The sequence below is a fragment of the Phaseolus vulgaris genome, chromosome 11 (genome assembly GCF_000499845.2).
Source record: "Phaseolus vulgaris cultivar G19833 chromosome 11, P. vulgaris v2.0, whole genome shotgun sequence".
Taxonomy (NCBI): domain Eukaryota; kingdom Viridiplantae; phylum Streptophyta; class Magnoliopsida; order Fabales; family Fabaceae; genus Phaseolus; species Phaseolus vulgaris.
Window position 1 is genome coordinate 31009718 of NC_023749.2, and position 18062 is coordinate 31027779.

At 33.7% G+C, this 18062-nt stretch overlaps 2 protein-coding genes across 2 annotated transcripts; both read right to left on the reverse strand.

The window, feature by feature from the left end:
* Positions 1–831: 831 nt before the first annotated feature.
* On the reverse strand, positions 832–12901 carry LOC137819203 (uncharacterized). Its single transcript, XM_068622980.1, has 16 exons — positions 12573–12901; positions 12339–12479; positions 12170–12261; positions 11037–11133; positions 10599–10642; positions 9942–10030; positions 9385–9476; positions 9150–9296; positions 8676–8823; positions 8458–8534; positions 3042–3113; positions 2154–2201; positions 1945–2072; positions 1681–1840; positions 1388–1598; positions 832–1194 (listed from the first exon to the last, which is right to left on the reverse strand). Exons 1-16 carry the CDS (start codon positions 12681–12683, stop codon positions 1145–1147), a joined length of 1707 nt encoding a protein of 568 aa, XP_068479081.1. The 5' UTR covers positions 12684–12901; the 3' UTR covers positions 832–1144.
* A 2365-nt stretch (positions 12902–15266) lies between these two features.
* Positions 15267–17483, reverse strand: LOC137827831 (cyanidin 3-O-galactoside 2''-O-xylosyltransferase FGGT1-like). Its single transcript, XM_068634185.1, has one exon. The coding sequence runs from the start codon at positions 16733–16735 to the stop codon at positions 15377–15379; it is 1359 nt and encodes a 452-aa protein (XP_068490286.1). The 5' UTR covers positions 16736–17483; the 3' UTR covers positions 15267–15376.
* Between the last annotated feature and the right edge of the window lie 579 nt (positions 17484–18062).

Genomic DNA, 18062 nt, shown 5'->3' on the forward strand with positions numbered 1-18062 from the left:
TCGTTCCGATAACGATCCAAACAAATTTTGATCTCACCTCCAATCCAGCACATTTTCCTCTCAAAAGATCATAAGATCGAAATTGTCGCGCGATCTTGACCACATTGATAACTAGAAACGACTATAATAAATCAATAAAATAAATCAGTGCACTATAAATAAAATAAATAAAAAACTAAATAAAATGAGATTTAAAAACAGTCATAAAAAAATTGATAAAAAAAATCATAAAATTTTTATAAACAAAATAAATAGATGATAGAAATCTTCTTTCCCTTCCCATAGTGATTTTATTGAGTCAGAATCCGTCAAAAAAAATTTCTCCTTTCTCTCCATCTCCTTTCTCTCTCTTCTTTCAGTGACCCTCGCTCATAATTATTATTTCTCACCGGTAACCTTCCCTCCTCTCATCCCATATTTATACACAAAATATATTATTATTATTTTGTTACAGCATTAAATGCCAGTAGATAAAATCTACTGATCCATGCTTATCTCCCCATTTAAGAGATAAGAATCTGATGTCGTTTTTTTAAAAAAATTTATTATCAAATTAATACTTTTTTATCATACTTATTATAATTATTATTCAGAAATTAGTATAATTTTTTGTTATGACTATTATTAGTCTACTATTATTATGTAAAGATAATATATTATTATTATGTAAAGTTAATATATTATTATTATTATTTTAAATACTTTTTACTATTATTATTTTGAAATTAATACTCTTTTTTAATATTCTCTATATTGTTATTATTTAAAGTTAGTACTTTTTTTATTATTATCATTATTAAAACTAAGTACTCTAAATGCAATGCTCATAAATAAAATAATATTTTCTGGAGAATCTTACATTATAATTTTTTTGTAATGTTACAACGGACAGAATCATTGGCATAACAAGAGTTAAAATCCCCTCAAACTCGTATGATAAACAGTAGAGTCATTTTAAGGAGTGAATGCTGAAAGGAAAGAAGAAAAAAACCCAGAAATATGGAAAAATAACTAAAATCTGAACTTGCCGATTAACGGAGGCTTAACCAGTATAGAGATTAAAAAATAAATAATATCAGAATGACCTCAAGATGACCATATTGGATAATAGAGAAGATGGCCACCTGGTAAATTTCAGCTTCCATCATCTTCTGGGAATGATATCTGAAAATGAGAAATCATGAAAAGGTGGCCCTGTAGCAAGCAACATAAAAGGTGAGTACAAATTTCCACCACTGAAAGAAATATAAACACAGGAGATGACTGTGCCAGAGCACGACACGCACTGAAATTGGAATCAAATATGATTATCTCAAATGTGCTCCCTAGTGCAAAAAATTATGGACATGCGAATGAATGAATGTCAACGGGAGCAAAATATCATCACCTTCTTGTTCCCCTAGAATGTAAAATGGAATATGTGCAATCATCTTCGTTGAACCTTCACTCCAGTTTATGCTGCCTACTTTCTGCGCTGTACCTTGTGTAGGTCGCGAAGGCCCCAATATGGATGAACATATAGCAGGGTCTTTCATCAAACCCAGGAAATCACATGCACGCCTCCATACTCTAGCATCAGAAATTCGAGACCGAGCCACCTGAAAAGCAAATCCTAAATTAGAAAAATAGTTACATCATTAATAACCTATTATGCTTTGTCCTGCAACTTCAACACAATACCTTGCCCAAGGATACTCGTGCTCTTGGTATTAACTCTCGATGATGTGTAGCAAGCTTTGCTATGGCTGTCACAACAAAACATAAAAGCCTGGACTGTGATGACCTTCTGTAAGTATCCTTATCGGAACCAAGAGATACCTCCTGTGTCATGCCCACACGACTTCCAAGTAAACAAATTAGATCAAGTCATCACCGAATTACCTAGAAATCTTCAAATCTCTCAGCACTGGAAGAAGTTAGGTGTATACTAATACTACATCATACCTTGAGGAAAGGTTTTCATACAAAAGCAGTTCTAGACTCTCAAAAAGCTCACGGGCTTCATCTTTGTGAGATCCACCACCTCCACCATGCTCTCCGATGGCCCAACATAGTTGCAAGGCTAATTCTGTCTAAAGAAAATTAATGAATTTTTATGTCAAGATGGTCGTATACCAACCTTCCACAAATAGTTAAAATAGTTGTTGACTAACCTTGTCTGGGCTGTCATAAGCTTCTCCAAGTCTGTCCATTATAGGTTTCTGCAATAAATTCATAAAAGGTATTTGTTAAATTCAAGGGAAGAGAGATACATTGAGCTGAAATCATGTGTTTCTAAGAAAGCACACGTGCCTTATTAATATTGAAAAAAGGAATCAATACCATAAATAGAGAAGATTTGATTTCCTTTAATAACAACAATATGATACAAAAATAAATAAAAACATTTTTAATAATACATATATAATTTGGATTTTCCTGATTATATAAAATGAACTCACTTTGTCTATAATTAACAGTGTTAAACATAAAATCATTCAAGAATCTTTAGTTAACAACTAAAGTGTTTAGGAGAGTTGGTTCTTGACATGGCATTAGAGCCTCCATAACTAATTGGTTAAGAGTTTGATCCTTGCAGTCCCCATTCCTCTTAACAAAAGTAAATTTAAGCACAAGATAGGTGTGTGGACTGTGGAGCATTATCAATCCATCAAACCCAAAGGATCTTGAAGGAGGGGGGGGTGTTATATAAATTTGGCTGGCGAGTCTTTGCCTAAGCCAAATGGCTAAAGCTTTTAGAAAAGTTGATTCCTGAAAGAGCCATAACTCAACAGCATAAGCCTTCACGAGAGTGGTTCTAGACATAAGCCCTAGTTTTCTAAGACAAAAAGATCAAATTCTATACAAGTCACAGCACAGAAGACAAATGCTGCTATATTTCAAAGAAAAAAGGTGGCTCATCACTAAAAACAAAATTATATTCTCACATAGCACAATCTTACAGTTCAAAATCATCACATTGCAATAGATCACAACATAAAAAGTTGAACAACATTTGATGTAAAATCATAAATGAAATGCAGTATATTGTCAAAAAATACCTTTAAAAGGGCAATGAAGTTTGGTGAACACTGAAATGTAGAGAGCATAAACTCCAAAAGTCGCTTGCGAACCTGAAAAGCACAGCAGAACTTTAAAGTAACAAGCATGAGACAATAACTTTATTCGCCAAAACAAAAATTGAAAGGCGGAAGTTAGGTATTTTTTATTTAAAGCTGGTGACCTTGAGGTTAAGGCCTTGAGGCAAATGGGACTACAAAGCACAAAGTTATAGAAGGAAGGCCTTCTGGAAAAAGAAAACAGTTAAATATTTGACTGTCCATCTATTTCACATTTACTTTCCATATAAATAAAGCATAATAGTTGCTGTTAAAAGTAAAAGATTACAATGTTCAATTTACAAGACTCTAAGCTGCTTGCAGTGACATAGCATATGGAGTGGGGTTGATGATTAACTTTATGGATCATTTGAGGCTTTCTGATATTGCGATATGTAAAAGGGAACTTTGATCTATGGGTTGTTTTTTTTAAAACATGACAGAATATTTTTGAAGTATACTCTAACTCAGACTGATGATGTGATAAAAGTGACAAAAAGAATACAGAAGGGTACATGTTTATGATGAGTGGAGCACCTATTTCACGGTTTTCTAAGGAGTCAATGGTAACATTGTCTTCATCTGAGGTTGAATAATGGGAGCTTGACAAGCCCATGAAGATTTGAAGATAAGAGCATGTGAAGATGCTAATAGACATCAAGTAAGCTAAAAACTTGTCTAAACATCAATTTGCTCATAGAAGAAGCAAGCATATTGAGACAAGATTTTACTCCCTAAGAGATGAAGTCAGTAAGGTAAGCAAGATTTGAAATGCTACAATACTAAAGAACAGGTGGTTGATATTTAAGAAAATCTCCTAAAGCTTATAGTTCTTAATACCAGTCTCCATTATGAATGGTAATGATCACAAATGAATCATTTCAGCAAGGAACTGTCCATGGTTGTGATGCACATCAGCCTTAGTTTCAAATTTGGAAGTATTCTACTATTTGAAGCTTCCAAATGCAATTGTTGATGAACTTGGTAGAAGTTTTAGCTTTAGTCATGTTATAATCGCTTACCAGGAAAATTATGCTTGTGTGTGATTGTTTTGGGTGAAGTCTCTTCTTCCTTGATCATACAACATTCCAATTTTCTGTTTAGGCTGATGATTGTTATAAATATATTGTAGAGCTGATTGAACAAAGCTCATCTGTTTAACATCCTATTCTCAAGTCCCATTGTTTCCCTCTCGACATGCTTAATGGAGCCCATATTATTTTGCTTGTTTTTTCTTTTCCTTTTTAAAGTGTTCATTCGCAACAAGATTATATATTAGAAAGTTTTAGCCGAGGGGAACTGCTAGGATATATAGAGGATATCTAACAATATCATAATACATATACTTTAGAATGGTTTGGCATCTCTCTTAGGATTGCTTTCCATATTGTTTCTTTACATGATTTATTTCCTTTGAGGACTATGAATCTAGTATTAGTATAACAAAGGAAGGTTAGTGCTTGTTTCTTTTAACACATGATATCCTATCAAGCAAACATCAATTTTGAAGTGTTTAGTCCTATTCTCTCCTTTACCACCCTATATGACTAAAATCCTATGATTTCAACAGTCATAATAATCATGACAATAATATAGTATTTGTTATAGACTTGAACATTTAATACTTGATGAATTCATAACCTCAATTAAAATGTCAGTGAATTTCATTCCTTTGGGCTAGATTACTATAGCTGAAGGTTCTAGAAAATGAAGAGCTTGAAAGAGTAAACAATAGTAGTACAAAAACCACGAAGCATAGTACTATGATTACAGAAATAAAGATCATATCTTTATTGATACAGAAATAAAGATTATATATTTACAATACAAAAACAATGATCATATTTTTCATTTTTATTTTTATTTTTTATTCTAGAATCGTATCTTTATTATTAGAGGAAACTAAATCTTCTTTATTTCTTTATTTTAGTTTTCTCAATGTAAATAAATCACCCGAGTTGTCATAGAAACACACGGTTTCACCTTAATGCTTCTCCTTTTTCTAATAGTTCAAACATAATATCTAGAGCCTCTTAAAAACCGTGCCTGCTACCCACGGTATCTAATGGAAAAAAAGGTTGGCAAACCTTTCTCTTCCTTTCCTAGTTCGCCCACTATTCTTTAAGAGTTGTTTTGACGTCTCTAGCAACTTTCCCAAAGAATTTTTATCCAATAACTATTTTAACATTGACCACACTATTGGGATCGCATCATGCTGAGCTATACACTATACAAATTGCAGCCCCACAAACCCTCATATGCATCTCCAACATGCAATTCCGTGTTGCTTGACAGTGCATGGTGGTCCATATGTCGTATTCGCAAATCCTTATATGGTCTCAAGCAGTCTCCTAGGGCTTTGTTTGGAAAATTTAGCTTGTTCAACAGTTTGGAAATTCAGATTTTTATCGTCACTCGAGTGTTGGGTATATCTATCTTATAGTGTATGTTGATGACATTGTTCTTATAGGCCGTGATCACCATGGCATCTCACAAGTAAAACAACACCTTTGTCAACACTTTCAGACCAAAGATCTTGGCAAACTCAGATATTTCTTGGGGATTGAGGTAGCACAATCCAATACTGGTATTGTTATCTCTCAAAAAAAATATGCATTGGATATTTGGGAGGAAATTGGGTTGATGAATTCAAAATTTGTTGATACTCCCATGGATCCAAATGTCAAGCTTCTACCCAATCAGGGGGAGCCTCTTTCAGATCCTGAGAAGTACAGGAGATTAGTTGGAAAATTGAACTATCTCACTGTTACTCGTCCTGGTATTTCCTTTGCAGTCAGTGTGGTGAGTCAATTTCTTAATTCTCCATGTGAAGATCATTGGAATGCAGTCATTCGTATACTAAAGTACATTAAAGGTTCTCCTAGAAAAGGTTTGGTATATGGTCATAATAACCATACTAAACTCGTTTGTTATTCAGATGCTGCTTGGGCAGGATCTCTATCTAATAGAAGATCAACTTCCAGTTATTGTGTCTCCATTGGTGATAACTTGCTCTCTTGGAAGAGCAAGAAACAAAGTGTTGTGGCGAGATCTAGTGCAGAAGCAGAATATAGAGCTATGACCTCAACTACCTGTGAGCTTATTTGGCTTAAACAGTTACTTAAAGAATTGCAATTTGGAGAGGTCACTCAAATGACACTTATATGTGACAATCAGGCTACTCTTCATATTAGCTCAAATCCAATTTTTCATGAAAGGACCAAACATATTGAGATTGATTGTCATTTCATTCGAGAAAATATTATATCGGGAGATATCAAGACTGAGTTTGTTAATTCAAATAATCAATTAGCAGATATTTTTACTAAACCCTTACGAGGACCCAGGATTGATTACATTTGTAACAAGTTGGGTACATATGATCTATATGCACCAGCTTGAGGGAGAGTGTTAGATATCATTAGATATAATTAGATATTATTAGATATTATGAGATACTATAGATATTGTTAGATATTTCATATTTATGTAATGGGCTTAACCCATATGTTTCTTTTCCTATATAAACATAACCCTATGTGTTCAATATACACAATGGATTTACCCTATTCTTTATTTTCCTTTAATACAAACAAAATACCTTGGTCAGTTGTAGTACTTCCTTGGTATTGAAGTTGTCCATTCCAAGGGTGGTTTGGTCATTTTATAGAGAAAATAAGACCTAAATATTGTAGAAGAAATAAAGATGTTAAATGCTAAGCCAATAGACACACCAATGGAGTAGCAAACTTGTATCTGACCAAGGAGAGTTGTATTCAAACCTTAGGAATTACAGACAGTGAGTTGGTAAGTTAAATTGTTTCATTGTGATTTGTGCTGACATTACCTTTGTAGTGAGTGTATATAAGTCAATTTTTGAATTCTCCTTATCAAGACCATTAGGATGCAATTGTACGAACCCTAAGATATATTAAGAATGCTCCTAGAAAATATGTTATTTATAAAGAAGGGGGAATACTCAAGTTGTTAGGTGCTTTGGGGGCAAGCCCACCAGATAGATGTTTCACTAGAGGGTATTGTGTTCTAGTTGGGGGTAATTTGATCTTGGAAAAGCAAGAAAAAAATTGTTATGACAAGATCAAGTACAAAAGTATAATACAAGACAATGACTTTAGTCATATCCATAAGCTCATATGACTAAAACAATTTCTCAAATAATGTCTTTCATGAAAGAACCTAACCTATTAAGGTAGAATGCTATTTAGTGTTATTGATATTAGATAATGGAAATATCAGGGACTAAAACTCCTTTATAAGAATTTATCAGAAACCATAAAGGGTTATGGCGGAAGCATTGCAAAAAGAAAAATACAATATATACATATACATAACATAAGAAACTACAGTAATACACATACATAATATAAAAAAAAACATATGCATAAAGATAATTTAAAGAAGTCCAAAAATATAATTATAATGAAAAAATAATGAAAGACAATCATAAATAATATCATGTCTAGAAATTCAAATAACAATAAAATCAAATTAAAAACCAGAAATTTCAAGTTCAAAACTTAAAATAACAACAAAACATAACGAAAGAGGTTGCTAGTTCAATGTGGGTAGGGTGGGTGGACTTGCAGACAGGGGCAACGACAATGGCTGCAGGAGTGCACAATATCGAAGGAGGTTGTTGGTTCGTTGTGGGTAAGGTGGCCTAGGTCAATATTCTATTGTAATGTTTGGTTTAGGCCAGGTTGTATGGCCCAACTCATTCTTTTAAAGGAAAAAAAAACAATTGGGCCGACTCCCACTGGGAAAATAAGAGAACAGATAGAAGATTAAGGTTCCATTGCCCCGGGTTGGGTCGATCACACAAACCCGAGACTTCTTCTCCTTCCTTCCTCACCCGCTGCAACTCCTTCCTCTTGTGCGGGCGCTGATGCACAGTCACTCTGTAACTTCCTCCATGTCAATTCTATGATGCCATTTCGTGGCACCCAAAGCAGCCACAATGGGCCACCATGAAAAACTTACATCGCCACCACCATGTTATGGCAGCAAGCTATAACTCCGCCACTGATTCCACCACTAATGATATTTCATAAACAAGAAACTGGAATCTGAAGATATCACAACTAGATTTCTTACCTCTAGTGAACAACAAATAGACATATTAACCAAGGCTCTAAGATTTCATAAACCAAATCTCCTTTGTTTATTATACTGATTATATTTTCTCAATATGAACAAATAACCCATGTTGTCATAGAAATACACAGATTCAACTCAATGTTTCTTTTTTTCTTATAGTTCAATACACAACTTCATGATTTTGAAATGTTGGTTCTCAAAAGCAATTCTAACTCATAACAAGAGAAGATATAATCAGTACCTCATATGAAAATATTTTGTCTGGAAATATTGTAGCAAATCTTGACATAAGCAAGGGAATCAATGCACAAATCAGAGCTGAAAATTAATTTAAAACAAGAGAAAAACTGTAAATACAGCCCAGTCCTATATCGTTAAAGAGCACAGATTCTAATAACAAAATTCTCACTATTATTGAATAATCTCAAAGAACATAGAAAGTGCATGAACAAAACATACAATTATTGACAGTATGCAATGCTATGGAGAAGTACACATCAAGAAGACGAGGAGTCATGCCAAGTACTGCTTTCAGCTTATCAGAGTAAGGACTATTGACTGAAGCCTGTAATATTGCAGCTATCACTGGAGATGACCAGGGACGTTCCTGAGACATGAATATAATTTACATTAGGAATTTAAAAATGAAGCTAAATATCAAACAAAAATCCCAAATTTGTAATAGGGCTACAATATCAAACAGAGTTGGAACTCAATTTCATCAAACATTAAACTTTCAATGTGAAGAAAGCAATATTATTGAATTGAAAGCAAACTTATTATCAATCTTCCATAACTATTGATCGGTAAACATGATGTGGCTGAGAAAAAATGGCTCAACAACTTGAATTTTTAGCTTAAAAATAACAGGAAGACAGGAACCAAGACAAATTGAAGTAAAAACCATGACAAACAAGATAAAAGGTAACATACAGCAATGCCATCATTTTCATCCTTTAAAAGTTCAAGGAACAAAGGATCAGCAACATCAATTGCACTATTATCCTCATATTCAGAATCACCTCCACCATCTTCTATAGTTGAACCAGTATATGCCTCATCCATAAGAGCAAGTAGCATCTACATTGAAAATAAACAAAGACATTCATAGGATACACTTTTGCAACACTGGCTAAACATCACTGGAATTTAAAGAATCAAAGATAACCTTAGGGGCAGTATTTTTCTGAATAGAAGCTATGCTGCTCCCAATTAGCGGTCCAGAGGTTTTTTCCACCTTTTCCAATGCTACTACCAAAACTAGCAAAGATGGGCAGGAAAACATTGAATTGATAAGATTTTGTGAAGGGAAATAAGAAGAAACTGATTATCAGCATATCATCAAACCCATTACATGGAACATCTGATAACTACCTATTTTTCTGAAATGGTTCTTATTTATTACTGCAGAGAATATTTCACACTTCCTTCTTTTCTATTTTACTTTTTAATACTGGGGAAGTGGCCCACAATAATTATGATTATTGTTATGGAAAATGTGTCTAAAAGCAATAAAAGTTGGAAAAGTTAAACATAAAAATTTAGCACGGTCAACTTTTTCCACCAATCTTGATTATAAATTGAATTATGCTGTTCGTAATCAATAAAAATAGGAGAGGGAAAATGCAATTGGACAAACAATCATAATTATAAGTATTAATCTTTCTATTGAAATAAAAAGGTAAATAAGACAAAAGTGGTGATAGTAATATAATTTGTACATACTTGGCAAGTCTACTAAAGATGGAAATAAGGGAAGAAATGTCCCAGGTGACATCAAGCCCGGGAAGGCTTTCAAAAACAGTTTCTCTAATCTGCAAGAGTATACAAAAAATAGTTAATTAATATCTGGGCCCTAGCCCCACCCCATCTATCAGGCACATTGCCGCACAAAAAATAAAATTACACTAGAATGGTTCATTTACATGCACCAAAGTGGCACATAGACAGCACATTGTCTCAAACATCCAGCCTATTAATTTTAACATAAAACCTGTAATTAGAGGTCAAAAACTGGTCCACAGGCCAAAAACTTATTCTACTTGAAACCTAAGACGTAGACAAAGGTCAATCTTAAATATTCTCACATCGGGTAACTAAACAGATTCCCTTTTTCAATATTCATTATCCTTGTAACAAGAAGATATTATCAATTTTAATGTTCCTCTTCAAACCATTTCTTTGTCACTTCTATGGTAAAATGTTAGAAAACCATTACCATGACATACATTTTAAGATTTGGAAGCAAAAGAAAGAATACAGGATCAGCAATAGATTGCACTTACTGGTTCAGAATATGGCAGGAAAAGTATTTACCTTTTATCCCCCACCCCCCATACCAAACAGGACTGAATAAAAAATGGAAGAAAAATGGGTACATACCTTTCACCATTCCAAGCAATCAACTTTAACAACAACGGAAAAAACTGTCAAAAGAATAATTAGATATGATATCAGATAGTCACATACGATTATTATTGGTCTGGGATAAAGCAAACTCCAAAGCCCAGGGGAACAAGCTCATTAATCAAGAGGTTAATTTGAATGCATCATGGCCACATGCTTCAAGTTAGACTATAGAAGTTCAGAATCTTTAGAGGGACATATGACTCTTAGAACCCAAAACAATGCTGAAATAATTTAACTCCCAAGTGACATTTTTATTAGTGTCATTCTGAAGACGTCACTTAATAACTAAAAATATCCAACTAAACAGAACACTCATTGAGCAAATATTTCCTCATGATAATTATAAACTTTTTAATTTTATTGCATGCAGCAGTTTTAAAAACGCAAGTTGCTACAGAACTTGGGTTACACCTGAGGTAATAAGTTAGGGAAGGAAGCTAGAAGCTTCTTCTTGTTGTTGATGAGAAATTCAAGTGTTGCTTCTGCAACAACAGGATCAGCAAACTCCCTGCAACAGGTTACAAATAATTTGGTAGAATTATAACCTCATTTTAATGATATTACATAGCCTTAAGACCTGTTTAGTACAGAAGTAAATTCAGGGTAAATTTTGCATTGATAAAATAAGAAATTTCACCTTTTATTTACTGTTTGGTTGGTTAGGGAAAAGAAGACATAAGTTTTGTTTCAAAGTCATACTTTCACCCAACTTTAGAAGAGAAAGCAGTCTCTGAGACAATAAGTAAATTTTCCTCACTTTCAGGCTCAAGAAATCCATACAAATCATCAAGAGTTCCTAAAATTTCCGTCACATCTATCCTAGTCTTGCTTCTCTCAGTAGGTGGCACAAGGAAACAATGATGATGAAAAAGATCTGTTGCTATTACTAACTATTTACCTTTTTATTTTTTGGCTTTCCTGGTCTTCTACTGATGTTCATTACTATAATATTGTATTTCTTCCATCAAACTATCAAAATAATGTTTGTGAACCACTTATGGTTGATCAAGCATGGCAATCCCAACCAAAAATGATAAAAATTAATTTTATTTAATTTTAATCTTGACCGCCTATATATAATTGTACACTCAAAATTACTTTTCTCACATTGCCAAAGTCACCTCACATCACATGTTTTTAACATTGATACATTGAAAATAGTCTAAGCACTGATTTTATAGAAGGTTTATATACTGTCACACCCAATTACAAACTGACATAAACGAATAAATTAAAGAAGAAAACTTCTGCTTAAGTTATAAATTAACTTACGTTTATGTTAAAAACCAACATTTGGGAGAAGCTAATAGGGGAAAGTTTCATAGAAATTAGCTTGTTTTAAAGTTAATTACTACTTAGGAAGAAGCTTGTTATTTTTTTTTCTTCTTTTCAAACTGTTTTTAGATGAGTTTACCCAAATAGAACTTTATAACTTTGCTAACTTTTCCACTAATTATCTTAAAGATCATACTGATTCTAATTGGTTGTCTGTGTAAAACAAATTTCCACTTGCAATGCATAGAAATTAAACTCTATAATATTACCTGCTCAGGCACGACCGAAAAAATGTCCTAAGACTAGGATCAGCATCGTGAAGAACAAACTCCCCAAAGTCTAGGTAAAACTGAAGAATTGCCTGAGAACCAATTACGCAGACATTAAATCGAATCGATTTTTACGATAAAACATTAATTTAAAAACCAAAAAACATACAAGCAAAAGAAGGCCATTGGAGGTTCGAGATTGAGAGAGGGAAGCGGCAGCCCGCTGGAAAATCTTGTTAATGGAAGGATAAACCCTAGCCACCAAGTCCTCGGACTTCTCGGTCTTGCATAATTCATGAAGCTTCTTCACCTAATCAAAATTAAAACAATACTAAAATTAATATTTAATAATATATAGAGAGAGTATAATGGAAGGAAAATGTAAGAATTTGATGAGAGTTACGGAAGGAAGAAGGGAAGGATCAGAAGCGGGATCGTTGGCGGTGTTGGAGTCTCTGCCACTGACAGAGAGCTTTCGGAGGTGAAAATCCCAACCTGTGTCTTTCTCAGACATTGTTTTTTGCGACGAAAGATCGAATTGAAGGAGCAGCAACAGGAACACTAAAGAGTATGAGTAGGAGAAGGTGCACGTTTATGATCTTCTTCCATCAATTGACACGGTGAGAACTAGCTCTTCAGAACCGAATGATAAAAAAAATGAAGAACGATCCAAATAGTCGATATCTAACAAAAATGAAACGATTACCTGCGGCTTGAATTTTCAAAAATATCAATATAATTTAATATATTATTATTATTATTATAAGTTATTATTTTCATATTTTATTTTAAACTTTTTACTGTTTAATTATTTTTATTATTTTTTCAATTATCTTAATTATTACATATTAGTTAAATAGTTTTTTAACTAACGTTTTTAATTTAATCTTACTTTATTTAAAAATTAGTTAATATTTTTTCCGTTCTTAAATTATGATAACTAATGTTATAATGAATATACTTGAAAAGAGATATTCCAAACAAATCTACTAAGAGAAAAACTCTAAAACTTTGGAAGATAAATTAGAACACATGTAAATTTGTATTTTATTAATTTCAGAAAAGTTAAAACTTAATGCTTTAAACTTGAAAGGTATTTTAGTCCAAAGATGTATTTAGGTTTTTTCTTAATGGTAATGTAAGATGTATTTTATAGATTCTAATTAGTTGTATGTTATTTTCTTAATTTTAAATAATATTATATAATATTTAAAGTTTGTATTTTTTTTAACTGATTTTAAGGACTATTAGATATCAATTTATTCTTAGTTAAGATTTTGGATAGTTTTATTAAATCTTTTTGGTAATAATTAATAGGTCATATAAACTGACTTTAGATTGACTTTAGATGAGTTATAGTTTCTATTATAATAAGAAATCATACCAATTATCGATATACAACCTCAACCTTAAGCGAGTATACGAGAAGAAAAGGTTTATCAAATGAAAAATCAAAAATTAAATTAAGATGTAAATTGTGCTAATCAATTTAAGGTAATATTCTTTTTTATCGTTTTACGCGTTCTTTAAATTGTCACTTAGTTAATTTACGATACCGAACTTAAATTTACTTACCATCGATATTTTCTTCCAAATACATTTGGTCAAGACTATCTAAGCGATCAACTTTAGACCAATCAAACAAGCATTGAAACGCCTTACCAAGAGTACCACTTGGGTCAACTGATCAAAATCATTGATGATCAGCTAGCGATGCCCATATTTGGCTTGAACGCTCAAGCCCTTTTTTAGGTTGACTGGCGATCCCAAGAATAATGTTGAATGGTCACGCCCGTTTTAGGTTGATTGTTGATCCCATAAAATGACTTGACATATGCAGCTGCTGTAGCATGAGAGCATGTCATTGAAGTGCCTGAGATTATATTATATTGTACTTTTCTTTTATCACCTTTAACACTTTCAATGCATATTGTTTATATCTAAAGTTAACAATCATGTTAGTGATTAGACTTTGTGTTATCTTGAAAGAGAGAAAGAATGAAGGTAGGAAAAATACGTGTAAATCCATATCTTATATGTGTTATACACATTTTTTTATAGTTTTTTGGTAATTTTTTAGTTTTGCAGTTAATGATTTTTGTTCATTATTTAATATAGTGCAATCTTGATTTCAAGGGTAAGAGTAGAATGTAGTCTTATCCCTATGTATATATTAGAAGACAATTTTTGTTTTTTTATTAATACTGGAGTTGAAATAGAAATTGGAAGTTTAGATGAATGTGAAAAAATTGAGAAAACAAAAACTGAAAAATTAATACTAGTATTTTACAGTTATGAAAAATATTCGACAATAACTTCTCGTTGATTAATACATTTAATCACTTTATATGTGTACCCAATCTCTCTTGAAACAATTAAAGATTTAGATTAGAAGGTGGAATTAATTAATGATAGTTATTAGTAATTAAAATATATAAGACAATTTTATTATTAGAAACTGAAAAAACATTCAAAATTTTGTTCTTATTTCTTTTCTTTTTTATTGTGGGTCTAACCCACATTAACATTTTAAATTATTTTTATGTAGTGTCGATTAAGTCCATTAATTTATTTTAATTAGCATCTAAGAAGTGTAGGCTACATTCACTCAAAATGTGTCTACATTGTTATACCACTCAAAATGCATCCATATTGTGGGGGTTCAGTCCATTCAAATTGTATCCATTTTGCGTAGGTTTAGCTTACTTAAATTGTGTGAGCCTTTGAGTCTCACGCTAGAGTGCTAGCATCCAAAGTATTAGCTTCCACTTTTTTTTTGGATGCTAAGCCTACACAAAATGTGATTTTGCCTTGGCTTTTGACTATTTGTGTCCATATATAACCCACGCTATTTGCATTGTTTCTTGTATCCTTTGATTCTTCATTGAACGTGACATGTTTTTACTTCATTCTCTAGCCTTAATCCATTTTTACTGTCATTTCCTGTCTTGTTCTTGTTTTCACATTGAAAAAAGAATTACTATCGAATTAGTTCTCACCATGGTTTCTCATGCTTCCACCATTGATGCTTCTAAAATCATGAAATCAAAATCCTTCTAACCTTCTAAGATATAGATCATGATACCTCAACTCAGGATTTAATGCATCAAACACAAACCAGTTTTATTCTAAAATAACTAAACAAACCTACTGATTCAGTACTAGTAATATAGAACTTAATAAGTGAATCAATCTGAAATGCCGAACTTAGATTATATCACGAAGCTTGTGACAGAAAGCATCAACACAAGTTGACTCAAAACTGTCACTTAGTAAAAGGTTCCTGACTTTGTTGTGATTTGCTCTGACTTCTCTGCCAAGCTCATTCTCATCATCCATCACAATTTTCACAGCTTTCCCGACACTTTCCTTGGTGAACAAACCATCTTCTTCACCTTTCTCTACTTCCACTGCTACCCTCAATTTTTCACCCATGGTTCTTGCGTTGATGATGAAATCAGAACCAAGGCGAGGCAACAACACCAACTGACACTGGTTCACAAGTGCCTCAGTTAGAGAAGCTGCACCACAGTGTGTTATGAAGCACCCAACAGAAGGATGTGCCAAGATCAATTGTTGCTGCACCCACCCTCCATATACAACCCCTCTTTCTTGAACCCTTTCTTTGAACCCTTTTGGGAGAGCATCCTCAAGGGACTCAAATTCATTAGGGGGCTTAAGTGCTGCAAGGAATGGCATTCCTGTTAGCTCAAGACCCAATACCAACTCCTTCAATTGGTTTTGCTGTAAGGAGTTTTCACTTCCAAGTGCACAGTAAATCACTGAACCAGCCTTGAATCTACCGAGCCATTCACCCCATTTTGCTTCCAAAGTAGAGTTGGATGACTCAGGCACAAGAGGACCTGAAAGCAAAACAGGCTTACCAAACTGCGTCTCCAGATAATCCACGTAAGGCCCTTCAATTTCTCTGCAACCTTTGAATCCAATATGATCTGACAAGTCTGCACCAATAGAGATACGATCATAGAGAAGAATACCATTGCCAAACTCCAATTTCCTTGACGCAGCAAAGAACCTAACTTCATGTTCATGCAGCTTGACAGAACAATCAGGAAACCCTGAAGGTGGTTTTCTCATGTCATCTTCTCTTTTTCTAGCTGGGGATGCCATGTACCCTATTGTTGCAGGACTAATAATCCAGTACTGAAGAGACTTGATCCCTATCCTACGAGCCAAGTTTGGTAGCCAATATGTTGCAAAGTCAAACAAAACAATGTGTGGTTTGAGTTCAAGGAGGAGAAGTTCAATATCCTTCTCTGTGAGATCCATGGCAGAGGCAATAAGTGGGAACAAAGAAGAGGGAACATCTGAAGTAGTTTCTGCACCACAGGGAAGACCATCAACGTGAGGAACACTGATAGGGACAAAGGTGATGAGACTTGGGCGAAGGTTGAGGTTTTCTAACTTGGCTTGTGTTCTTTTGGGTATGAAGAATGAGATCTTGTGTCCCCTTTTGGCTAATTTGTTGGCAAGGTGGAGAAATGGGGTTAGATGCCCCATAGCAAACCATGGATACATTGCTATGTGCAAAGAAGCTGCATTCATTGTGCAATTGATAGTTGTAGGATTATTTTGTATCTTAGATTCATATAGAAAAAGGTTATGGAAAAAGGTAATAAATGTGTTTGTTTTAGATACCTGCTCCAAATCGACACTACCAGTTTTCAAGATTTGTCCTCTAACTAACTTCAGAAAGAAAGTTAAGTAAAATCTAAACAGAAATTACGTAGACAAATTTGCTACTACAACAAGGAGGGGGCAATAATTGTGACAAAGATCTTAGTGGAATGCTAGATTGGGTAACTTCCATTGCCAACCACAACGTTGTTATCATTGCCAACCGCAACAATAAATTTTTCAATGAGACATAAAAATAGTTTAGAATCATAGAAAACAATAAACTTGAATAAAACATCTAATTTTATAAAAAAATATTTTCTCGTTCATGTTGATATGAGTACGATTATTCTGTCGGTTGATTTATCTTAAGGGAGATTATTCCCTTTCGAGCAGAGCGGTGCAGAGTGATGTTTCAACGTGAGCATCAGAGCTGGAAGGAGTTTGTTTCTGTTAAGATGCAGTGCAGGTCTAGTGGGAGGAAGTCCAGGTTCTGCAGTAGCTTCTGGTTGGAGGCAGTAGCAGAGCTCAAAAGAAAAGAGGATCCACAATGGGCTGTCGATGGGTGGGATGTATAATTTTTTGTAAAGGGATGTGATCTGTTAAAAAAAAAAATTGTATAATTCTGGAAGGAAGACAAATTAACTTGTGTTAGTGCTAGGTGGCCTCTGCTGTATGTCATGGTTGTGGATCATGTCTTTATAGTTTTTATTGTTTTTTCTTTTCGTGGTTTTTAAAAAAATTAATTTGGTCTCTATGTTTTTTAAAATGTATGTAAATTGGTCATCTCCATTAAGTCACACCTTACTGCGTCAAATGCGTTTATGTGGAAGAGAGAGAGGTGGGATTGAGAGATGTGAGGTGTCAAGACGGCGTCCCCTAAGGTCATAATACCTGCATCGTCGCCGACGGCATCTCCTCACACCATTGTGGCTCTCCTGCTCCAGCGACCGGTTGAGTGTGAAACCAAGACCAATTGAGTTGGGTTGACTAGATACCATGTTTTAGTGGGTGGACTTAATCATCGTGTCTCCTTTATAATCTCTATTTAAAGAGATCATTGTACTTGTAATTGTGGATGCAACAGTAAAGAAATAAAATCCCTAATAGTCGCCCGTATGGATGTATGTTGCAGTTGACGACCGAACCACGTTAAATTTTGTGTCGTTTATTTTCTGACATTGTTTCATGATTATGTATGTTGTTTTCGAGTGCGTTTTTGCCATCACAACCAAGCCTCTGACAGCGTCTCGTC